This window comes from Mangifera indica, chromosome 10 (genome assembly GCF_011075055.1).
Source record: "Mangifera indica cultivar Alphonso chromosome 10, CATAS_Mindica_2.1, whole genome shotgun sequence".
Classification (NCBI taxonomy): Eukaryota; Viridiplantae; Streptophyta; class Magnoliopsida; order Sapindales; family Anacardiaceae; genus Mangifera; species Mangifera indica.
In genome coordinates this window covers 5798726-5823106 of record NC_058146.1, presented here as the reverse complement: position 1 = coordinate 5823106, position 24381 = coordinate 5798726, and the positions used below count along the sequence as shown (strand labels likewise).

General features: G+C 33.0%; 3 protein-coding genes across 8 annotated transcripts; 2 read left to right on the top strand and 1 right to left on the bottom strand.

The window, feature by feature from the left end:
* Window positions 1–224: 224 nt before the first annotated feature.
* LOC123228111 (heterogeneous nuclear ribonucleoprotein Q-like) lies at window positions 225–6404 on the bottom strand. 3 transcript variants are annotated; one of them, XM_044653339.1, is made up of 9 exons: window positions 6269–6404; window positions 4005–4810; window positions 3813–3929; window positions 3284–3424; window positions 2938–3111; window positions 2200–2407; window positions 1941–2116; window positions 1241–1326; window positions 225–611 (listed from the first exon to the last, which is right to left on the bottom strand). In XM_044653339.1, the coding sequence occupies exons 2-9, from the start codon at window positions 4428–4430 to the stop codon at window positions 479–481; spliced, it is 1461 nt and encodes a 486-aa protein (XP_044509274.1). In that variant the 5' UTR covers window positions 4431–4810; window positions 6269–6404; the 3' UTR covers window positions 225–478. The 3 variants fall into 3 exon arrangements, with proteins under 3 accessions (XP_044509274.1, XP_044509275.1, XP_044509276.1); XM_044653340.1 differs by having other exon boundaries at window positions 4005–4464; window positions 6269–6396; XM_044653341.1 differs by lacking the exons at window positions 1241–1326; window positions 6269–6404 and having other exon boundaries at window positions 4005–5052.
* Window positions 6405–10422: 4018 nt separating this feature from the next.
* LOC123227398 (ABC transporter B family member 29, chloroplastic) lies at window positions 10423–15687 on the top strand. 2 transcript variants are annotated; one of them, XM_044652181.1, is made up of 10 exons: window positions 10427–11039; window positions 11850–11936; window positions 12045–12152; window positions 12394–12660; window positions 13014–13097; window positions 13413–13629; window positions 13749–13834; window positions 14386–14573; window positions 14659–14788; window positions 15178–15687. In XM_044652181.1, exons 1-10 carry the CDS (start codon window positions 10482–10484, stop codon window positions 15322–15324), a joined length of 1872 nt encoding a protein of 623 aa, XP_044508116.1. In that variant the 5' UTR covers window positions 10427–10481; the 3' UTR covers window positions 15325–15687. The 2 variants fall into 2 exon arrangements, with proteins under 2 accessions (XP_044508117.1, XP_044508116.1); XM_044652182.1 differs by lacking the exons at window positions 14659–14788; window positions 15178–15687 and adding an exon at window positions 14086–14150 and having other exon boundaries at window positions 10423–11039; window positions 14386–14566.
* A 2406-nt stretch (window positions 15688–18093) lies between these two features.
* On the top strand, window positions 18094–21549 carry LOC123227397 (replication protein A 14 kDa subunit A-like). Of its 3 annotated transcripts, none has more exons than XM_044652180.1 (3): window positions 18094–18217; window positions 20408–20671; window positions 21313–21549. In XM_044652180.1, the coding sequence occupies exons 2-3, from the start codon at window positions 20413–20415 to the stop codon at window positions 21375–21377; spliced, it is 324 nt and encodes a 107-aa protein (XP_044508115.1). In that variant the 5' UTR covers window positions 18094–18217; window positions 20408–20412; the 3' UTR covers window positions 21378–21549. The 3 variants fall into 3 exon arrangements, with proteins under 3 accessions (XP_044508115.1, XP_044508114.1, XP_044508113.1); XM_044652179.1 differs by having other exon boundaries at window positions 18098–18222; window positions 20410–20671; XM_044652178.1 differs by having other exon boundaries at window positions 18181–18327; window positions 20410–20671.
* The last annotated feature ends 2832 nt before the right edge of the window (window positions 21550–24381 follow it).

Below are 24381 nucleotides of genomic sequence, written 5' to 3'. Positions count from 1 at the left end.
TATCGTAACACTTGATAACATAATAATACATCAGCTTAATTGTGTACTTAAAAATATATTCACATAAAATTGGTCATAAACAAATTAGCCTGTTGTGTTTCCTCAGCTTCAAACATTGGATAAAGTTCTACTAATTACCAAGTGGTTAACAAGCACATTAACATCACAACACAAGGCTGATGTCTATATTACTAAAAAGAGAAGCTTAGAAATAAAGGACTGAATTTGCTGAAAAAAGAACCTGGGAATGAATTTGATATGTAGTCAGATAATTGTTTGAAAATCTAAAGCTAATAGGAGATACAATTACAAATCAATAAATTTAATCAACATCAACAATCGAAGGAGCTATTGGGTTTAGCTTTTAACTCAACAGCTCCCCATAGGCCAAAGGAAAGTTGAAAGTTGAATGCAGAGCCAGAGTGTTTCATTTATATCCTCTGTTTCTAGCTGCATGAAATGGTAATGCAAACTAAAACTAATAGGGGTTATACCGGCTGCGTCCATGGCCACTGTCATGGCTGCGTCTCCCACTGCTGGAGCTACTGCTACCCCCAGCCCTGCCACTTCGGGGCTGTGGAGGAGTGTGTTGTTGCATTCCAGGTTGCTGCCTACATTAAAAAAATACATGCAGTTCAACTTAGCCAAAGCATACAAGCCCAAGAGCTGTATAAAGCTAAAATTCCAAGCTCAAGAAAAAACAGTACTTAAATTTGCAAGCTAGAAATTAAGTCAGTCCAAAGTTGAAGAAAAAAATTACAAGCAGAAATGTTAACTTGGCATGTTTGCCTTGTCTTAGGATAAATCAAGGTTGCATCGCGGCACAAGCAAGTAAAACTCACTAGTTACAAAGTTAACTAGAATAGAACAATGCTATGCGCCACACTTTTAGATATACAAATAAACACACAAATATCATGTCATCATGTGATTAAGTGTTATTTTATTCTTAATTTAAAATCACCCAGTCACATGATGATACATAATTTTTGTACTCATTTATATATCCAAAAGTATATACACATAGTTTTATCAATAAAGAAAAGCAAGAAATATAAATTCTAAAATCTGCAGTTAGAGTCAGTGTGCAATGAGAAACAAAGGTTGGATTTGTAGTAATAAAAAAGCAAGACCATCAGCCAAGTTATAAAGATGAGGAGACAAGCATTTAACTCCTGCATATGACCCAGCGAGAAACAAGGACATGCTATAAAAAACAGGAAAAGTCAAGAGATCTTACAAAACATATCCAACCCGTCCATCAGGTAAAAGCATTGGCAACATTGCCATGCCAGCAGGAGTTGCTCCCCTACCATATATCAATGGCTGCAAGATTTTAGCAACTACATCACACATAAATCCAAACAAGTATGCCACAAGCAGAAGATAGCAGGAATCCCAGGCAAATGGCATTTTCATTATAATTTCACAATGACAAATCAAAATCAAAATTGTCTGCCAATATATTAATTTCATAAAGTGCAATTTTAGAAGAAGAAGAACATCATGAACAAAAGTAGCAAATAAGTTCAAGTTCCACAGTTGCACTTTTTTCCCTTTAATAGAGAAATTCAAATATGGAAAGTCATGATAACATAAAACATAACCCAAAAACACAAACCAGGGTCATTGGATCCATTAATTAAGAACCTAAACCAACAGCCTGTGACAGGATTTTACTGGTATTAACAGATATAAACCCACTTCTACTATAAATCAACTGAAACCAATAAAAGGTCAAAAACCTTATTTCCTTTGTCTTGCTATGAAATCAAATGCAACTTACAACTCTTAGAATTGCTCTTCTAATTCCAAAGAGACCAAAGTATGAAAAGCTTTTCCAAAATTTAGCTCCCCTTTATTTCCAGTACATAGACTACTTAATGAGCAAGTGCATGGGTGAATTTGAAGGAAGAGAGAAGGGAAGGATTTCACCATACATGTGGAAAGCCTGCAGGAGAATATCCCGCACCCATAGCATTATAGGCACCTCCAACCAAACCAAAACCCAGGTTAGGTGGGTAGCTTGGATGTAAAGTTGACTTCAGCGAATTTGGTCCTCCAGAAGTCTTCTGATCTGCCTGTGGCTTTGCAAGAGAACACTCCAGAACTTGACCTTTAAGAATTAATCCCACCAAAATCATCAAGAGTTATGGCAAGAAAATACAGCATAGCATATGGTGCAAAAGAAAAACTCACCATCGATTTCATATTTCTCAGTATTTTTCAATGCCTTCATGGCACTTGACCTTTCAGCAAAGTGCACAAAACCATATCTGCTCCTTTCCTGTCCAGCTTTTGCTGGTGGAAGAACCACTTTTGTAATTTTTCCATGATGCTCAAACAGCCCTTTTAGGCAATCCTGTGTTATATCTTTAGGCAAATTCTTTACATACAATGCCTTAACCTGTACCAAAAGTACAAAGCAGTGATTTGATAAACCTTTCCAGGCACGCTAAAAAGGAAATGACAGCCAAAATGCTTCACAGACAAAAGTTGTCATGCAGAGAAGGGTTACAAGATCAAGATTTATATACAACTAAATCTAAAGGTAAATCATCAAACTTATCTGTAATTGGACACTGAAATTGGTTTAAAATCTTAAATCCAAGAGTTATACTACATAACCCTTTCTTTTTTAGACATGCAGGTAATATTCATTTCTCCTGTAATAGGATAAAAACATACCTGCATAATGAGTGAGATAATCAAATAATGAAATGACAACCTAATGGAGAAAGGGAAAAAACAAAGAAGAAATGACAGCATTATAAGCACAAAAAAAGGTGTTTATATGGATGCAAGGTTTACAATGTTGCAACAACATAAAAATGGACCGATCATGAGAAAATCCAGTAATGATCAAATGATGTATAGCTACTCAATTCATTATTTCCCTGCCAAAAAGGAGAAGCCAAGATGGAAGTACTTGAAGACCTGAGAGGTAGCAGAAGAATCTGCATTTCTAGGGTCAGCCCAGCTCACAGTTGGAGCATTATCATCAAGCTTAAATTCTGGGTTTGACATTTTCTGTCTTGAGTATTCTGCACATGCATTATTATAATACTCAATAAAAGCAAATCCACGATTGCGACGGGAATTCTGTGGGTCCTGCAAAGTAAAAGAACTTCAATCAATAGCACATACATGTGTGGACCTAAATTACAAACCATTACTATGAACAGAGCCAAAGCCAAAATAAACAACTGCATGACAGCCAACAGTAAAAAATTACGTTATAACATTAGCACAGACAAAATATAAAAGATCAAGATGGACATGCCTTCAACAACTCAACAGAAATGACACCTGGCCCAATCCTTGTTACAACCTTCCGCATATCCTCCTCACCCCAATTTCTGGGAACATTACCAATAAACAATTTATTCTTTGCTTGAGCAGTTGAGCACTTTATCTTTTTCCCCTGAGAAAGAAGAAACAGGTTGTTAACAGGAAAGTCAGTGACACAAGACCTGGCAAGTTTCCAGAAAATACTTCATTAAATTGATTAAAGTATATATATAAACAAGACAGGTATCAATGATGCATCAGTAGCAGAATGAAAAGGCTATACATTCAATAATTTTTATACAAAATCTTGCACAAAAAGGGACGTGGCACAAAATGAATGAATAGAATAATATAAAAAGTCAACTTAATACATGCACAATTTGTGAGGTTGAATGACAGCAATACGAGAGTTATGCCACATCACTTTGTATATAGACCATGTAATAGTCCCATAATGAAAAGACGTGTCAAAAAATAAAAATGACAGTGAAAAGGTCTAACTAGTAGTCTCGTCATATTACCTTAAATTCAGAAGTATTTAGCTCCTCAATAGCCTTAGAAGCCAACTCTTTAGTTCTGAAGGTCACAAAAGCATAACCCTTCACCTCACCAGAATCTTTACCTCTCATTATTCGAACCTGTCAAAAGATATAACAATGATCAACTTAAACATAGTGCATACAGACAGATTTTGAATCATCCATTGATCTTACCTCTATGACTTCTCCTACAGATTCACAGAAGCCCCTCAATTCCTCCTCAGAAGCATCATATGGAATGCCACCAAGATAGACCTCAGATCCATGTGGAGGAAGTGAAAGAAGCTCAGCCCACTTCTTTTTCTCATCTTCTTTGTCTGCCTCTGCAATGTCCATCTCCTCTCCAGCTCCAGCATCAACCTCCTCATTTTCTTCCTCTTCTTCCACCTCTTCTTCCACCTCTTCTTCCACCTCTTCTTCTACCTCCACTTCCTCCTCCACCTCTTCATATTCAACCTCTTCCTCCACTACCTCCTCAGGATCATTATCTCCATCAAGGTCTACTTGCTCTTCAGATTCTATATGCTTCTCAGACTCAGAAAGATTTTCAGGTCCATCTGGATTATGACCTTCTGCGGTGCTTGTGCTTGTCCTTGGCATATATTTTATCTAATAAAGCAAGCTTGCAAGGCAACTGTGAAGAAAGCACAGAAGCCAGAAGCATGCAAAGGAGAAAGAATACATATGGAAAGGTGGAAACAAAATGAGAGGCCAAATGGAGTTGCAGAGTAAGATTTTTTATTGTATTCGTGCCATAAGATATGGCCCCAAGGAGTTGCAATGTGAATGATTCTCAAATTAGGGATCAAAATAAAGTAAGATATTCACAGAGACAGGCAAATCAGATTCCAAATAATAATCAAGAGGATGATGATGCTCAATAGGTGAAAAACAACGAATCAATGAATCTCTCGATATTTAAGATTTTAGATACGGCGGTTACCCAAAAACAATGGCCAATTAATTGTTTAACCACATATCTGGGAAAATATGATCAACACAAGAAACAAAAACAAAACAAGATAGGAGAAATGAGAAATTAATCTGCCTGAGGTGGAACTATAAATAAGTGATTTCAAAGCAGTAAAACAAATACAAGCAAACAGCAATGTAAAAGGACAAAAAGCTTCAAGTTGCTAATCCATAATTTATATGCAATCAGATATGCCAGTGACAAGTTGAAAGATGGCAGCATTAAGGTTAGGCTATTTTATCCTTTTCCCTACCAAAAGAAAATATTTCAGTTCCATATGATATCCTCTAAACAAACATCTGAATGTACAATATAAAGTTTTACAGCAATTCTAAACTGTAAGAGAATATTCTATATACATCAAAGTTGAATGAATTCAGGCATGTATTAAAGATAATATAAAGCATCAATTCTTTCCTCTCAGCGATTCTGAAAAGTAAAATGAAAAGGGAGCATTATTCATGAACGTGAAAGCATATGCTGGGAATACCATAGCACATTATTGAAATTGTAACTGTTACAAAAACACAACTTCTAAATCTAGTCTATACGTATTAGCATCAATAAAATATAATTAATATAAAATATAATACATCCAAGAAGCTAATTTAGCCGATTTTAAATTATTGTAGAATACATTATCAAGGCAAAATCATAAGGAAACTCTAGTTAACTTGAAAATTAAACTTTTATCTTCCTTTACTAATCATATACTTTTATCTTCCTTTACTAATCATATCCATTTCATACATTTTCAAAGTCATCTAGACAATTATCTTTTCCTATATTATACAACACCTCACTAAGAACATTATATCTAAGTCTCTACGATACATGCTAAACCCAGGCTACGGATAAACAAGTTGACCAATTAAAATCCACAATGCTCCATTAGTTAGCTCCAGTAAGCAAATATGTACTTTCCAAATTCTCAAAAAAAAAAAAAAAGGGCACCTATTCAGTTAGTTTTCGATATATATCTCTATTCATGCCCTTTTCCTATATCGTACAACAAAACCATAATCCACACATATTGTTAACTCTTCAGAAAAGCTAAATCCCAATTAACGCCTACGCACATCCAACAAAAGCAATCAACAAACGTCCCATTGATTGGCTAGCTATAATGAACAAAACTAGTAATTCAGCACCTACCAAGATGGTAACTCCTACAAAAAAATAAAGGTGACTAGAAATTCAAGTAATAGCTTCAATAACCAACACTGGCCATGTTACGATATGATGAAGCAAAAACTACTAGAATAACAAAAAACCAGATCTACTTAGGAAACCAGAACCTATTAAACAGTGAAATCAAACAAACTAAACTCATAAATCGTCTCTACTCCAGTCAGTTGAAATTAAACAAACAAAAAATAATAAGTAAAAAACACTTCAAAAAAATTATTTATTTACATTACATATATGAAAAAAAAAGAAATGTAGGCGGAGGGAGAGAAAGTACCAGGTCGAGGAAGACAGCAAAACCCTAACAGAGAAAGCGAGTCTAGCAGAGAAGTATTAATTGATTAATTTGATTATGTTTTTAATTTTCGCGGCTATAGGCACTTGGTTCTTGTGCCCTTTGTTGAATTTAATCCGGTTGTAAAATAAAAAGGGGAAAATGACTATTTCCCACCCATCTTTTAGCCTATTCTTATACCTATATCTATGGGAGATCAAAAACCCTTTTTCTCACCCATGACCAAACTGCTGTCCATTTTTTCAATTAGAGACAGGGGCAAAATCCTTATTTTACTGTTTATATTAAAAAATTATAAAATTTATTATTTTTTACCTCCCTTAGGTTTTAGAAACTAACATTTCACCTTTACTTAAAGTTTTTAAACTTTGAAAACTAATATTTTCACCCCCAAACCTAGGGTTTCCATATTTTTCAAAACCTAGTCGCCTCCCATAACTTTCAAAACTAGCAGTTTTACCCCTATTCTTCAACTTCATCTTCCGACGTCGTCATTGGTCTCCTCTTTGTCTTGGTGAGACAACGATAGTGCAATAAAGAGATCTGCATCTCCTCGTCACACCACCGTGCGACGAAGAGGTCTCTCTTCGTTGCTCCACCCAGACGACGAAGGACGACGCTTCGTCGTCCAAACGTGAAGACGAAGCGTCGTCCTTCGTCTATTCTTCTAGATCTGGACGACGTTTTGTCGTCCAGATCTGGGCAACGAAGGGTCGTCCTTCGTCATCCTTTGTAGTCGAAGATAAGAGATCAGTCGAATGCGTAGGTCGTCGGTGGTGGCCGGAGAAGGAAGCAAACCCTAGGGGTGAAATCTAAACTTTAAGGATGGGTTAGTTGTTAGTTTTTAAAACCTGGAGGGGGGAAATGGTGAATTTTAAAGTTTTAAGATTTTAAACAGTAAAATAACTATTTTGCCTCTGTCCCTAACTGGAAAAATAGACGACAGTTTGGTCATAGGTGAGAAAAAGGGTTTTTGATCTCCCTAGGTATAAGTTTGAAAATTGGCTAAAAAATGGGTGGGAAATAGTCCTTTTCCCAATAAAAAGAGATTAAATCATTTTTAATCAGGTAAATTTTCCATCCAAACTTTGATGTAATCACAATATACCCCCTTAAGTTTAGAAGGTCTATTTTCCGCTCCGATATTTTTGTCACTTTATATGATATGCGATAGGATCAATAACTCTTTAATAATTAATAATACAAATAAATTATATTTTCACCTTCTCTTTTTAATGACAACAAACTTATAAACTAGAAAATTTTATACTCATTTCATTCATGGCACAAGACCATATAATTTCCTATAATAAAAAATAATATTATATATATATTTTATACATAATTTAAATATATAGATAATATGTCATTATATAATTAGATATTATTTTATATTTAATTTAAAATCATCCAATTATATAATAACATATTATCTATATACTAATATATAAAAAAAAAATATGTATACATAATTTTATTAGAAACTCTCCCTCCAAACACCTCTGTCAATGTCATACCAGACTTCGAGAACCGAGACACTCCTAGTTTAATGTTTGTTGTTGTTCTTTCTATTGGTTTCAAATGGTTATGGGTGTCTTTCCTTCCTTGTTAATTGCTTAATTATAGCTTGCATTACATTTTTGCTGTGATAAATTTATAACAAACCATGTATTTTTATGAACTTAATTATTTGATTGGGTATATGGTTCTCTTTTAAACTAGAGAATTTTGAACCTACACAATTCTGATAAAACTTTACTAATTGGCCTAAACAATCATATTTTGACATTTGTTTAAATTATGAGAAGTGTTCTATCTCCGTCGATAAAGAGACAGAAGATAGATTTTTTATCTTCGTTAATATTGTTTATCGAGAAGGGAGACAATCGTCGTTTTGAAAAAGATAAAGACGATGACGGTTAGTGTCATCATCGTCAGAGAAGAAAAAACCGTAAGAATTGACAAGAAAAAATTACTTTTCAAAGTTGAGGTTATGATAAAATACAAATTTTTAAAATTTGAAAAAAAAATTATATATTTTTTAATATTATTGATAAAATAACCATTTTTTTTTAACCCAAACAACAAATTTTAACAATAATTGATCCATAAATTTAGAGTGTTTAGATTTTTATTACATTATGGGTTGGGTGGGAAATAGTCCTTTGGCCCTTCTAGATTGTCGATTTCATAAGACTCATTTCCCCCAATGCCTTCATGTTGCAACAAGTTGGTGTGCGTGAAGACTTGTAAGCTTCCTTGCAAAACGTCCATATTTAGGAACCGAGTGGCGTTTCCCCTCCTTGAAATCATGAAAAGGTTATCTATATGATTTATCAATTTTTGATTTATCTAAAGGATTTTGAAGCTCGATTTTAGAGAGCTCATAGGCGATCTTATTTGCAGGAACAAAGGCACCGACAGCTCGATTTGCATTATTGCTGATATATTTTTTGGGTGGACGTACCAACATAACTCAAGAGTTCAATGTGTTTCAGGCCCTTTTAGCGGCATAGGAGGATTTGACTTGGCTTGGCTTGTTATTACTCAGTCTCAATTTTGATATGACTCAATTTACTGACTTAAAATCTATATTTACATGTTATCGATTTTGTAATGTACCCAATATACAATGAGTACATAAAGAATGTCTCAAGGAGAACAAAGTTAATTGAACATTTCTAATAAAGGTTTGTATATATTTTTAGGGATTTATAGCTTATTTTCGGATATCTTTTAGATGTTTAGTATGAAAAAGAAATATTGTAATCTTATCGGGTATAATTCAAATTTAAATTATAAAAATTAGCTTCCTATTCTATTTTATTAAAGTTATAGTAATTGATTGATAATTGATTAGTTTTCATTTAATAAGACGTTATTGTTTTCTTACGTATACACAAAGTAAGGATGAAAGGTGATTTGAAAGGTCGTCATCTCTAGTTGAGAGAGTTGTAACTGTATATCAAGTTACCAGTCGCTATACTTGTAACTTGTATATATGTCATTTTATAAGTTTGATCAAATAGAAATTTTATTGTATAACAATTATCTCAAATAGTGTGTGAGTAGAAGTTTGTAAACTATTTATCATTATATACGAATGGACAACACATGAAGATTTAAGATTTTTGTGATATCTTGTGACAGTGATATTTCGATTTACATAAAGAGTTCTACGGACATATATTCTACCCATTCTCTGAAGGTAAAAAACATCTTTTGAACATCATTATGGGTAAGGATAAACTTCCTATGAGATGTACAAGAAAATATTATGTCGTGAAGACATTTCTAATGTAGTTGTGGAAGGTGGCATTACGGGGATTACTCCATTATTAGAGATGTCACGTCCTCTTCTTCCTTATTCTTTTCCTCTTTGAGCTCTTGATGATGAACGGTTTGTCAAAGCCAATCTTGATCTTGTCACGAGGGCTACGGGCGTGAGACGCAGCTTCCCAAAAGAGACTTGGACAAAATTTTGACAACTCGCCTCGTCTGCGAAGCTTAAGGTCTTTGTTGAATATAGTGATAAGGTAGATTATCACACCCACGATGTTACTTAATTGCTTCATGAATAATTTTGACCAACTTTTTATTCTAATTGCAGCTTGTGGAAAACAGGGGAGCACTTGACCATAAGGTTGAAGTCGCATCTTTGTAGTTTGAACTTGCTGCCATGGAGTGAAGCTCGCAAAAAAAAAGAATCATGACTGCCATCGGCTGCAGCACAAGTTGATCCAGCAAAGTGAGCTCTTTAACTTCGAGAGTCGGAGGTCCAAGTTCCAACCAAAAAAAGAAAAGCATGGAGGCAATACGAGAATTGTATTAATTTAAAAAACGAAAAAGATAAATATAAATTGAATTAAGTTTAAATTTAATTTAAATAAAAATAATTTAATTTAAATTTATGATCCTAATTTATGATTTAAACTTATAATTCGAATTTATAGTTTAAATATATAATTTATTGAAAATATAATATCATTTAATTTAAAAATTAATAAATTAATACCGTTTTTGATAATTATCTGAAATTATTCAAAAAGTGTCATGAGCCCACTGGTCCTGGGTCCAGCCTACCGAAAACCGTATGAAGAACCGATCACAGCGGCAGCAAAAACGACAAAATTCCCCTGTAAAATAATGACCATAAATTCTCTCTTTTGAACCACTTTCAACTTCTTGGAAAAAAATGCCCATCTCCATCTCTCTTCTTCATGAAACTCCACTGTTTTTTCCTCGCTCTCACTGCTTCAAACTCAAACTGATATCTTCTCAACCTGAACTTCACTTCCCTTTAACATGTAAAGCCTCTCTTAAACCCCTCAGTTCCTCCAAACCCCCTTCTCTCTTTTCAATCAAACCTTATATTTTGGCCCAGTACAAGCCCGTTCTCGCCGGCTGGCTCTGTAGCCTTGTTTCTGTCTATTCTCTCTCCAAATCCATCCCAAAAATTGGAACTTTGTCGTCATCAATATCGAAGTTGAGTGTAACCCAGTTGAGAAACGAAGGACTGATTCTGGGTGTTTTTGTATTGGCAAGGCTGGTGGCCACTTACTTGCAGCAAGCGTTTTTGTGGGAGGCGTCTTTGGGTGGGGTCCATGAATTGAGAGTTGATGTATTTGAAAAGGTTTTGCAGAGAGACTTGGCGTTTTTTGAAGGTGGGTCTGGCGTTTTGACCGGAGATATTGCGTGTAGGATCACTGCTGAAGCTAATGATGTTGCTGATACTGTTTATGCTCTTCTCAATGTGAGTGATTTTTCAGGGTGTTTTGTTGAACATAAGAAGTTTTCATTTTGTTGAAGGGTCATGCAAAGTATTTTTCTTAATTGCATGTAAAATATATTTCTGTCATTAGAAAAAGAAACGGTACTAATTTCATTTGACAATGCCACGCATGCCAAATTCTTTTTATTTCATTATATGTCACTACATGCAAAGGAAGTAAATGATGATGAAAACTGGTGTAGTAAGTGATATGGTAATGTATTATTGGCATTGATGTTTGAGTTGGTTGTAAACTTTTTTTAGCTGTTCAATATATACTGTATAAATTTTTTTCTTATTTTTATATTTTTGGACTTTTATATGGATCTTGAATTTTTGTGATCAGCTGTTCACTATTAAGTAATCATTTCAAAAGAGGATATTGATATGTTTCTCTTGAAAAAATGTTATATTCGAATGTCATATAGGAGAATGATACATCTTAAATGCTGAAAAAATTTGATACTAATTGGGATTAAAGGGCCATTTTGGTGAACCATATCTAATAACTAGTAGGAAAGGTGAAAATTAGTGGATACATGGAAATGATTATGAAGATGATTGCCGTTAAAAGCACTAGTTCAGGTTGCGTTATTGCAATGTATTGTTGGTAACTTTTTTTTGGTTTTTTATTTTTTATTATTTTTCCCTTATAAGGTTTTTTTTTTTAAGGATGAATTTTCATAATTTGTGTCTCGTTTGTTGTGTCTTATATTGCTGTATGAATCATAACTGTTAGTTTTGTGAAAAAGGGATTTGACTACAAATCATGAATTTTTGTTTCTAATTCAGACCATTGTTCCCAGTGCACTACAATTATCAGCAATGGCAATGCAGATGTTGCTTATCAGTCCTGTCCTTTCTATGATATCGGCTATGGTGAGGAGTGTTTCTTTGGATTATTGTTTGTTCATTCTAATTTCTTATGTTACTGGTCATTACTTTTCATCTAGGATGTCTATTCTTTCTCTGGTTTTTTTCTTGTAGGCCATTCCATGTATGGCTCTTGTTATAACCTATCTAGGTGAAAGGCTTCGTAAGATATCAAAGAAGTCAAACCTCACCATGGCCACACTATCATCCTACCTAAATGAGGTATATTATTATTTGGGTATCATTTTTTGATTTAATGATCATGGATGTTGTATCTCTGTATCTTGCTTATACAAATTGTTTAGATTTCATGTGAGTGCTTCTGCCTGCTTGTTTGTTTGCCTTTGTCAACCTTTCTTTCTTAGACAGACACAGAATGCAGTGATTTGGCATATTTAGATATAAAACTCTTCTGTCACGCTCATTACCTGAGAGTGTTTATGTACCTCTTATTTATGTTCAGGTCCTCCCCGCTATTCTTTTTGTTAAAGCAAACAATGCAGAGCTCTGTGAGAGTTCCAGGTTTCAAAGGCTTGCCCATTCTGATCTATCTGAACGATTGAAAAAGAAGAAAATGAAAGCGCTAATTCCCCAGATTGTGCAAATTATATATTTTGGAGCATTATTTATTCTTTGTGCTGGATCACTGCTAGTTTCAAGTGGAAATTTTGATACATGTACCATGGTTTCCTTTATATCATCATTAGTTTTCTTGATTGAACCAATCCAGGTAATAACTTTTGTAACATGAGTTCTGGTTGCTCATTTATATTTAATAATTTTAGTTGTAGGAATAGGCTTTATCAGCTTCTTTTCACGGGCTTGTATTGGAGTTAGTATTTGCTTGTCACTTTGTGGTAGGATATATATAGATAGCTAAATTGGTAAATCCCCTTTTGGAGATGTATGTTCAGATTGTACAATTTAGTTGTTCTTCTTTCAACATAAAAGTAGTTTGACAGTCTTTTAGTATCTAATTTCTACCCAATGAGTTTTCTAAGACTTTTGCTAGTTACTGTTGCTATTGAGGTTCAGTCTCTGAGGATCTTTTAGTCATCAATCTGAATATAAGGAATCATGCAGGATATTGGAAAAGCATACAATGAGCTGAAGCAAGGGGAACCAGCTATTGAACGCTTGTTTGATTTGGCCAAATTTAAATCTAAGGTAATTTATTATTTAATTACTAGTACTTCATTTTCTCAGAAAATTTATTTTAATTATTTGTTGATTTTTTTTTTTTTACTTGAATGGGCATGCAGTAAGGGATACATCCGTGAAATTGTAATTTGAGAAATTCAAAATGAACTTTGTTTTGATCTGAAATCACGTGGGGGCAGTTTGCAAGCTTCTTTAGCTGTTCAGTGCCTTGTCCCGATGCCTTGCTTGTGCTGAATTTATTACTCCTAACGTTTAAAACATCTTGAACTAACAATCAACCCACAGTTAATCCTTAATTTCCTTGTTGTTTCTTGAATATAGGTGATTGAGAAACCAGATGCTGTTAATTTAGACTATATTACTGGAGATGTGAAGTTCTGTGATATCTCATTTAAATATGGGGACAACATGCCCCTTGTTTTGAATAAAATGAACCTCCATGTCAGAGCTGGAGAGACAGTTGCTCTTGTGGGACCATCAGGAGGAGGAAAGACAACCCTCGTGAAACTGCTTCTTCGCCTTTATGATCCTTTATCTGGCAAGTCATCTTAATTCATGTCTTCTCTTACTCTGCTGTAAAGTTGGTGAATTGTGGACTTTCAAAAATTGCATTTTTAATTTATTGAGAGTGCGTATCTGTTTTCCCCTTGTTAACAGGCCATATACTTATTGATAACTATAATGTCCAGAGCATTCGATTGGATAATTTGCGAAGACATGTTGGGCTTGTTTCTCAAGATATAGTGAGTACCTGCTGACCACCTCTCTATTTATTGAATACTTCTGTATAATAATTAGTGAATACTTCCAGACAATATACCACATGGACTTGTCATTGAACTTCCATTTGGCCTCTCTGTTTCTATGACAATTTAGCTTGAAATTGCTCGTTAGTTGAACTTGTCTGTGACTGTTGAAGACTCTTCAACTTTGAATTCTTCTATTTGTTGTGTTATATATCTTCATTTGATTTTGCTTGTACTTTATGTGTCAGGAGAACAACAGTGATGCACTTGAGAATAAAGTGGCTGTTTATTGTTTGAACTTCACCATATTCAGGTTATGTCATTAAATTTAGGCTTCTCCTTTGTTGTAGTTGAACAACACATAAGGAGTTTAGGAGTGTGGTCTTTGCTCTAGAATGCTAATTTTAACGCTTGCTCACAGTTCATTTTATGGGTATTTCTTGCTGCCTAATAATAGGATATTGAAGGAAGTTCTTTTAGAATTTTTTTAATTTTTTATTCTTGGAACTTTTCCAAATGGTTCATTCTATAACTTTTGTGTATATCAGACACTTTTTTCAGGGACTGTTGCTGAAAATATTGGCTACAGGGATCTGATGGCAAAGATTGACATGGAGAAGGTCAAGCTTGCAGCAAGAACTGCAAATGCTGATGAATTTATCGGAAAACTTCCACAAGGATATGAGACCAATATTGGACCTAGGGGTTCATTTTTAAGTGGAGGTCAGAAGCAAAGGTCAGATTTCTAACCTGGCTACAATTTTGGCATGTAATGTTTGAAGGATTCATTTGGGAAAGCATCCATGGTTTCATGAAAGCAGACTAGCCATTGCAAGGGCACTCTATCAGGATTCCTCTATATTGATTCTCGACGAAGCAACTTCTGCCTTGGATAGCAGGTCTGAGTTATTGGTGAGACAGGCGATTGAGCGCTTGATGGAAAATCACACTGTAAGGATAACGGTTCTTCCTCTATGACCAACCCATGTCTCTGTATATTTTATCTCTCCTATTGTTATTTGTTAATGAAAACAAATGGCAAATCTATGTTATGGCTTTGCATCCATTTTTTTCTGCAAAAATAGTAGAAATATAAAACAGGAGAATTAATTAGTTGTACAGGCAGCTTTAGCTATATATTAGTGGGATTTTTGTGATAACTTAAGATTCCAAAATTCAGTTCTTTTGCAAAATTATACATAAATAGAAAACTCATGGAAAATGTTTACTTTATTGGCAGGAAACCTGTTTTAAAGAAATTTTGGTTGATTGCAACTATATTTTCTTATATAAGAACAATTTGATTATTCACCTATTAATATCTGTAATTTGGTTTATAGGTGCTTGTGATCGCCCATCGTTTGGAAACAGTTATGATGGCAAAACGGGTATTCCTTTTAGAGGATGGGAAACTCGAAGAGCTAAACCGGTCAACTCTCTTCAGCGGTAAATATGACTCTCAGTTACTGACTGGACTTGTGATTTGAGATGTTCGAGAGGGGTGTATAGAATCATAGAAATGGAATGCAGGAATCATCAGCAAAGCAAAGCTAGTTCTGCCAATGCTCGGTCACAGTGCACTTTTGATCCCACTGCATCAAAATAGGTAGAATGCAGCAATAGTAGTATAGAATGAGTGACAGATTTTGATTTTAAGAATTAGCTTGGTCTGCAGTTCATCTTTCCATAATGCATCATTATAATTGAATTCTGGTGGATAGTGAGTTATTTTGGTTTTATAATTCAATGTAATTATTTTTTAAAATATAATAATGTTTTGCTTCACGTAAAAATGTACCAAAACATTGTCATGAGGTGAGAAAGAATTAACCCTGTTAATTTCTATGAAATATACAATTTTATTCTTTCTCAAATAAAAAATAAATATAAGATAATCTAAACAATAAATTGACATTTGTATTTAAATTTTAATTAAGTTGCCTTTGTATGGAAATTGCACATGTACTTCAATATAGACACGATGGGGGGTTGTGTTGAAGTATATTTAGTATGGTCCATTGTGTACAAGGTTCGTAGTGTGCTATGGTCCGTCAAAGGGTGGACCTTGCGGTTCTTGTTGGCCTGTGACATGACAAGGCTAAGGGCATGACACATGACCCCTTGGGTTATGTTTTTATGAACTTTTAACATGTTGATTCATATAATTAAATGAGTTGGCCGATGGTCCATCATATTATATTTATTTTAAAAGTTTTTTAAATTAATAATTTATAACCCTTTTTAAATATTATATATAAATTCATTATTCCTTGTCCTATTAGATACTTTATATGATAAACGTATCTAACATGATATAATGTTCTATCTAATTATAGTTTTGAATGTTTTGTCATTAAATCAATAATTTTATCGTTGGATTTAATGTTATCAAATGTAATAGAATAAATATTTTATTTATTTTATATTAATTAAAAATGTAAGTTAATGTTGTATAAATAGTTTCAATAGCATGAGGATATTTCAATTTTCTAAATGTTATATATATATAAAGTCATTGAAATAATACTGTCAAGTAAATTGGATAAACATGTATTAATGGGAATATCGTGACAACCAATAGAATTCTCCTTTGTGGTCACATTTACCAACTCTCTATAATAAAGTGTACAAAGACGAATTAATGAGAATATGGGATGTAAACTTTTAGGACGCGATAACGTGTCTTGACTTTTCTCATAATTGACTGCACGAGTGTGCATCTTAAATATACATACGCGTGCACTGCTTTAAATACTCTAATGTGATGCATTATCCACTCTGTTGACATGACATTTGATGAATGGGCATGCAACCTTCATGCATAGTTATTCATCAACTTAAAATTTTATTATAAATATCTATTTCAACTCTTAGCTTATGCCACATTTACATATATTCATAAAGACATGTAAAACGACTATTTTGCCCTTTGAAACGTACTTATGACTATTATATAATTTGAGAAAGAAATTGAACCACTAAAAATACTTAAAAGAGTAAAAACAATAAATTATTTCGAGTCAATCTGACTTGTGTCTGGTCACTCTAAAAATAGTTCAAATTGGGTTAGGATTGAAAGATTGTAACATTATTCTAATTAGGGTCGAGTTAGGGTTGAAAAATTTTAATATTGTTTTAATTAGGGTTATGCTAGGGTTGAGAGTTATTAACCTAAAACTCAAATTTACACGATATAAACACAATTTGATGATACGAACTACTAGGTTTATAAGAATGTTTGGGTCAAACACTATCTACAATACAAGACCCTTTTTAGAAAGTTGGCTAAATAAGTTGTTTCAACCAGAGTCTACAAACTTGTTTTCAAATACAATTGGCCAAAACCTTATATTTAAACCGAATTCAGCCAAAATATGATGAGTAAAAATTAGCATATTTTGGTTGAAAGGGTGGTGTTAGTTGAATGGTGCTAAGATTCGTTGTATATGATATTTGCTTATTTGGCTAAAACCTTATTATTAGACCGATACTCTCTTTTTCACTAGCCTTTTTCTTCCTTACTTCATGTGTTTTCTTACTAAAACTTGGAATCCAACCAAAATTCATAGGTTTATTTGAAAAAATGTAGGATTAGTACATAAAACAAAGAATTTAAATCTATAGTTGGGGTAAAAATCATATTAAACCCTAAAAAAAAAACTATGCATACATAACCAAATCATACTTATTATTCGATTAACGATAATTAACTCAACAACATTTCATCTTCAACACAATAACAAATTAAGAGTAGAAGAATTTGAGACTGTAAATCGAGAAACAAGTCAATATGAAGAATGAGTGAAGATAAAGAGATTCGGTGGTGATGAAAAGAAAGGAGTGAAGATAGAGTAAACATAGAAATAGATTGTTGACATAATTAGGGGTTTGTTTAGATTCAAAAATATTTTTGTTAGTAAGAATAGTTGACACTAGAAATATGTTATTTGCTTAAAAGTAACAATTCAATAAAACTATGTGTATCTATTTTTATATACAATTTAAATATACAGATGATATATCCTCATATGATTAAACGATTTGAAATTAAAAATAAAATAACATTCAGTCTTATGATAACATATCATCTGTATATATAAATTATGTACCAAAAATATGAACATATAACATTACTCATAACAATTTAAGGGTTAAAATAGTATGTCTAAAATAATTTCTCTATAATCTAACAAGGTCTAACATTATATATTAAAAACATATGATTTGTTCTTTTATTAAGAATATAATTGATATATTTAATTTTCACTTGGGTGAACGGTGTCGTATAGCTCTATTGGGCTTACCTATATTAAGGCCTGCCCTAGGCGACTTCTCATTTTCCTTTTAGGCGCCTTCAAATTCCCGCGCTTTCTGCTCACAACAAGGTACCGCGAAAATCTACTTTTTGGATATAAGAAAAAATTAATTTCAGTAACTTAATGTTCAAAGATAGAATCTAAGCGTGTTTCGTCCGTGGATTTGGTCTTGCTGTAAGTTTTATTTTGAATCTTTAAAGTTTGATTGTGTTGATCTGTTCAGAAAAATGAAGTGATGAGATTTGAATGTGTATTTTGTAGTTGTACTTGTTCTCTAGCTGAATGAATGTTGAACAGTTTTAAGTGTTTGAAATTAAAATGAAAACCGAAATGTAGCCAGATTGAACAACCTAGAAAATTAGAAATTAGTCACAATAGTCCAATATTTCTTTGTGTAGGTTAGGGTTTTGTCGAACAAACGCCAAACCAAATGGTTTCTCCGTTAGAGTTTTGCCGCTGTCTTCTTCAACCCGATACTTCTTATAACTTTGCCTACATTTTTATATATTTTTTCTTCATTAGATGACTATAATGTAAAATATCTCTGCATGAAGTTGTTTCTATCTTTCTTTTTGTTGTGATTTGAATTTACTACAGTTCAGTTTGAATTTATTTTGATTTTATAGTTTAATGGGTTCTAGTTGGTTAGATGGATCTGGGTTTCTTGGTAGATGCAGGAACCACTAGTTTTGTTCATAAACTAGCCACTGGATCATTTGTGGATTACGTGTGTTGGATATGTTTATGCTGAACTGAGATTTAATTTTTCTGAGTTAACAAATTGTGTGTACGATTGTATGGTATAATACTGGAAATGGGCACGAATTGAGACTGGTATTAAAAATTTACTGAATTTGTTCTGCTTTGGGTGCTCATCTGTGAGAAATTGGAAAGTAATTGTATGCTCACCAGGGATAACAATTAGTGCAATGTGGACTGGACTGCAGGAGGTCAACTTGTTTACACTTTACCTGTGTTTTAGCATGTATTAAAGTTAGTTACTGAGATGTTTCTTGTGAGTTGTGTGATATAGGAATGATGATGATTGAAATGACTTTGAAAGTGTATCAAATAGGCATGGCTGGCAAAGGAAGATAAGAGTTCACTTTTCAAGTTAACAAGAGTTACCTAAGATTGTTCTCTGATATTTGATGCAACAATATCATTTCAAATCAGCTAAATTTGCATCGTGGACATTCTATAGATAATAATGGTTTAATGATTATTTAATTAATGCTCATACATGTAGATTGTATTTAGAAGCAGTAGTATTTGTAACAATTACAATTTGAATAGCGTGTTATGGTGTTCCCAGCATATGCTTTTCACTATCATGAGTGATCTATTCTCTTTCTTTCTTTTGTGAAATGGCTGAGAGGAAAAATTATGCTTTATGTTGTATTTGAACATGCCTAAATTCATGCAATTTTGACATGAATGGAAGATTCTCTGAACAGTTTAGAATTGCTGAGAAAATTAATATTGCAAATTCAGATGTGTTTGTAATAGATCATATGGAACTGGATCTTATGTTATCTTTTTCCTTTTCGTAGTGAAAAGCATTTTCCAATAGGCCATGTTTATGCTGCTATCTTTTGATTCACAAGCATTTGACTGCTTATGCATTGCAAACTAGGAATTGGAGGCTTTCTAGCCTTTAGTTTGCTGTTCACTCATAAGTGTCTTTACTGCAGTTACTAGTTAGATTGCTTATTTTTAGTTACACCATAAGCAGTTCAATTTCTCATTTCTCATATCCTGTTTAGTTATATTTTTTCTTTTTTTATCCTTTCGTTGATACATTTTTCCAGACATATAGTTAAACAATTAATTGGCCATTGTTTTTCAGCAATTGTGGTATCTATAATCCTAATTACAGTATCGGGGGATTCATCACTTCATTGTTTATCAACCTCTAGTTGAGCACATCATCCTCTTGATTATTGGAGGGACCTGATTTGCTCTTTCTACAAGTACTTTTACTATATTCTGATCCATAGTTTGAAATCACTTTGGGGCCATTTCTTAGGAGCAAGTTTAATAAAAAAAAATTGGATAATGTGAAGATGAAAATAGTAAGTTGTTTAAGTATCAAAATTGATTTTGAAATTGAAAATAAAGTTTGTGGAAAGAAATTTTGAAAAGCTTTCTCAAAAATAAGTTTATTCCTACTATCTTTCCATTTGGCTTTACAGTAAGTTTTACTACATCTTTTATTCCATGTTTTTAAATGGTGTGCCACTTTATATTTTGCAGGTCATGGATACATCAAACCCTGCAGTTTTTGTCAATGGGGCACTGCTGCGCATGTATGTTGGACGGCGGGTCCGGACAGTGATCCAGGTTATACAATCTGACAGTGGAGGTGTAACTGGAAAATCAACAGATGATCATCAGCTAGTTGTAAAAGGCTCCCAACCAACAATTCCTCTGACAAATTTTGTTGAGGTTATTGGCATTGCTGATAGCGATAGATCCATCAGAGCTGAAATGTGGACCAACTTTGGGAACACATTTGGTATGATTCTGCTACTTTATCATCTTTTTTGTTCTCTAATTGTGGTTAGAAATTTATCAGTTCCATTATTGTCTTTTATGACAGCATTATCAGTTAGAAAAATTCTTACTGTTTTTTCGTAGAAGTGCTCCTTGAAGTGAAGACATTGTTTTTGTAAAATTACTGCTAGAATATAGGCATACTTTGAACTAACATTAACAAACGAATGTTTAGCAAGTAGACACGTTTTGTGCCTCTTCCCTTGGTTTCATCTAAGAATTCTTCCAGCATACATGACTGTACCTTTTTCTATAAGATTTATGGCATCTATTTACTTCCAAAACCTCACAAAGACAACAACAGAACTTCTATGGTAACTCTGTATTGATTGCTGAGCCTATGAGCTTTTTGAATAAGGGTTGGTAAGGATGATGTTATCTTCATAAATAATTCATAATACAGTAGTGTTGGTTTTTCCTGTTATGGTAAAATGACTCCCGTTTCAAAAGGCAACACTGAGATCAAGAAAATAATTGTATAAGATGTATAGATGGCAGAAACTGATGCAATGGTCTCTAAGAAAACTTGTATGTACTTTGATTCTTTAAACCTTGTTGTGGTTTCTAAAACACTATTATACTTTTTTTCTGAAATGGTGGCAGACACAAATAACTACAATCAGCTATGTCAGCTTGCAAATGGAGAATACAAACACTTATTCATCTAGCTACACATGGTAAACTTTTATGACGATTTGATGTGAGGTGCTTTCCATCCCATGACAATGTAATTAAGTGGACTATATGATGAAGTTGTCTTGCTTTTTGTTTGTCTTTGGAATTTGAATGAACTAGTGTTTGTTTTTTCGATGATAGCAAAACCAGTTTGTTACTAGTTCATTGCATTTCTTCTTGATTTGAGTCACGACTCACGACAACTTGGCTTCTACTTCTGATCAATGATTTCCCCTAGAAAAAATTATTTCTTTCGATTGCTCTATTCATTGAATGAATCTCCAGGTGGATCTGACAACAGGTAGGTTAACAATATCCGAAATTATGGTTTTTTTAAGCAATATTATACAGACACACTTTGGGTGCACAAATATCTATACATTTATATGTGTCATCTAGACACGTCAATTGGATCGGAATCGAATAGAGGTTTGACATGAAACACGACACGAGAAAACCCGGTCTGATACTGTGGCATGCAGGACTAGGCTCATGAGCTTATTGGGCCGGGTCTCGGGCTTTAATATTAAGCCACCCGATACTGTTTAATTTTTTTTTTAACTTTTGCTGGCAGAATCTTCTGCCTTGTGTATCCTTCTGCGCGGCAGAAGCCTTGTTAGGCAGAGAGAAGCAAGGCTTCTGCCCTTTGGCCTTCATTTTTTTTTTTAAATTTTTTTATATAAACCTATTCAATTTTTCTTCATTTTTATTTTCATTTACAAATCTTTCAATCTTAATTATTTTATTATATTTTCAATCTAATTTTCTCTCACCAATTATCTTTCAAAAAATATTTGAATTTATAAATAATAATTCTTTGTGTTTATAATTTTATTTTTATTTTAATTTTATCGTTACAAAATATTACAAATGGATCAAGTATCAAATAAATTCAATTAATTTGAATATTATCATAGTATATATTTATTTATATTTTATAATTTGAAAAATAATTTGTGTTTAAAAATTTTAAATAGTTTTTTTTAAATATTTAAAGTCCGACCCATTTAAGGCCTATTTTTATATGGGTCAGGTCTTTGACTTTTATATATTAATGAGTTGGCCGGGTTTGAAAGCCCATTACTGTTTGGGCTTGGGCCCGACCTGGCCCATCGGCACTTTTAGTGTCATCACATGATTGAATATTATTTTATTTTTAATTTAAAATTATCTAATCATATAATCACAAATATATGTATATATTTATGTATTTAAAATGAGTATATATAATTTTATTATTTTTAATAGAATAGTAGTAATACATTTAATCATCTCCAAACATAGGGTTTTTATATTTTTTTAAACTGCAGTTGCCCTTCAAAACTGTCAAAAACAACAATTTCACCTTCATTTTTCAATTTTAGCTTTTGACATCTCTTCCTACATTGTTTTGGGTGTCGTCTCTGGCCTCCTTCTTCTGGTGCATCGGAAAGTGGTGCAATGAAGAGATTTTCATCTTTTTATTGTACCACTTTTCGATACACTAGGAGAAGGAGGTCAGAAGGGATACCAAAAATTGAAGTTGAAGAGTGAAGGTGAAATTATTGTTTTTGAAAGTTTTTGGGGACGACTAAAGTTTGAAAAATAAGGAAACTTTAGGTTTAAGGGTGAAAATGTTATTTTTTAAAGTTTGAAAATTTTAGACAAGGGTGAAATGTTAAACTTGGGGGTGGAAAAAGTAACAAATTTTATATTTTTTTAATATAACAATAAAATGATTATTTTATTTTTACTTCTAACAGAAGTTAGGTTATAAATGAAAATTTAAGCTTTTCCACTGTCGTGGGTATAATTTTGAATTTCAATTAAAACTTGGGTGGGAAATAGTTTTTTTTTTTAAATATTTTATTTTTGACAAATCAAATAAGTAATCTTAATAATAAAATATATATTATCAGAGTAATTTCTATATATCGTAAACCAAATCCCCTAAGATAGAAGGAATTCCACCCAAGAGTTAAGCAATCTAGGTATAAGGGTAAGTTAGTGAATTAATACCTATATTTAGATGATGTATTATCGTATGATTGAGTGTTTTTTAATCTTTAATTTAAAATTATTTAATTACATAATGACATATCATCTGTGTACTCAAAAGTGTATATGTAGAATTGTATTTATAAATTAATGATGTATTAGATTCCAATATGTTGATGAAGTGGTTGTTTTTGTCCGCATAGTAAGCATCAAGAAATGAATTAAAGATTTGATCTCTCGAAAGTTTCTGGAAAGAGATGCAAAAAACCCTACTGTATTTTAAGTACTTAGCTCAGTTAAATGGTTGGATTTGTTCTTACTAAACTCCTACTTTCTTTCAAGTTCAACAAAAGAAAAAAAAAAAAAATCAAAATCCCTTCGTTAGATGTAAACTAAAGAAGAAGTAATTGAATGATTCAGAGAATACGGAGAATTGCTACAATCTGAATGTTAATGTAGAATGGATATTCATGATCATTTCTCTCTCAATTTCTTAGTTACCGCAAAGGCTGCCCCGGCAACAGCTACAATGGCTGCTGAGATTATAATAGCTGATTTGAGCTTCTTCATTGCACCTGTCTTTGCAGTTTGATAATTTTTTCCGGCTTTTTCAGCTTGTTTCTGCAATACGCAATATACTGTCAAAATTTGTTTCTCCAAGCAATGCAAAGAACAACAATATAATGCAAAAATACTTCAAGGAATTATAAAATTGAGTTACAAATAAATAAACACCTTGATCTGCGTCGGATCAGCATTCATATCCTTGTTTTGGGCAGGATTTAATTCTCAATGAACATCAGCAGCCGGGAATTTTTCTCCGTCAGTTTTTGTTACAGGAAAAAACCTTTTTCCTTTTCTTCTAAGTTAATCCTTTTTATTTGACAATAAAGAAGAGAAAAAATAATGAACAGAGTTCAATTTTTTTTCACGTGTCACTGACCCAGATGCTGAAAGGCAGTTACCTTGTTATGGGTTCTCCATTTTATTCTCAAACATTGGTAAAATCTGTTGGAATTA

Coding starts and splice junctions, on each gene's coding strand:
- LOC123228111 (XM_044653339.1), bottom strand. CDS start 4,430: ATGCCAAGGACAAGCACAAGCACCGCAGAAGGTCATAATCCAGATGGA. Junction 3,930..4,004: donor CTGTAGGAGAAGTCATAGAG/GTAAGATCAATG, acceptor ATCTTTTGACAG/GTTCGAATAATGAGAGGTAA. Junction 3,425..3,812: donor TAAATACTTCTGAATTTAAG/GTAATATGACGA, acceptor CTTCTTTCTCAG/GGGAAAAAGATAAAGTGCTC.
- LOC123227398 (XM_044652181.1), top strand. CDS start 10,482: ATGCCCATCTCCATCTCTCTTCTTCATGAAACTCCACTGTTTTTTCCT. Junction 13,630..13,748: donor CCTTTATGATCCTTTATCTG/GCAAGTCATCTT, acceptor CCTTGTTAACAG/GCCATATACTTATTGATAAC. Junction 14,789..15,177: donor GCTTGATGGAAAATCACACT/GTAAGGATAACG, acceptor TTTGGTTTATAG/GTGCTTGTGATCGCCCATCG.
- LOC123227397 (XM_044652180.1), top strand. CDS start 20,413: ATGGATACATCAAACCCTGCAGTTTTTGTCAATGGGGCACTGCTGCGC. Junction 20,672..21,312: donor CAACTTTGGGAACACATTTG/GTATGATTCTGC, acceptor AAATGGTGGCAG/ACACAAATAACTACAATCAG.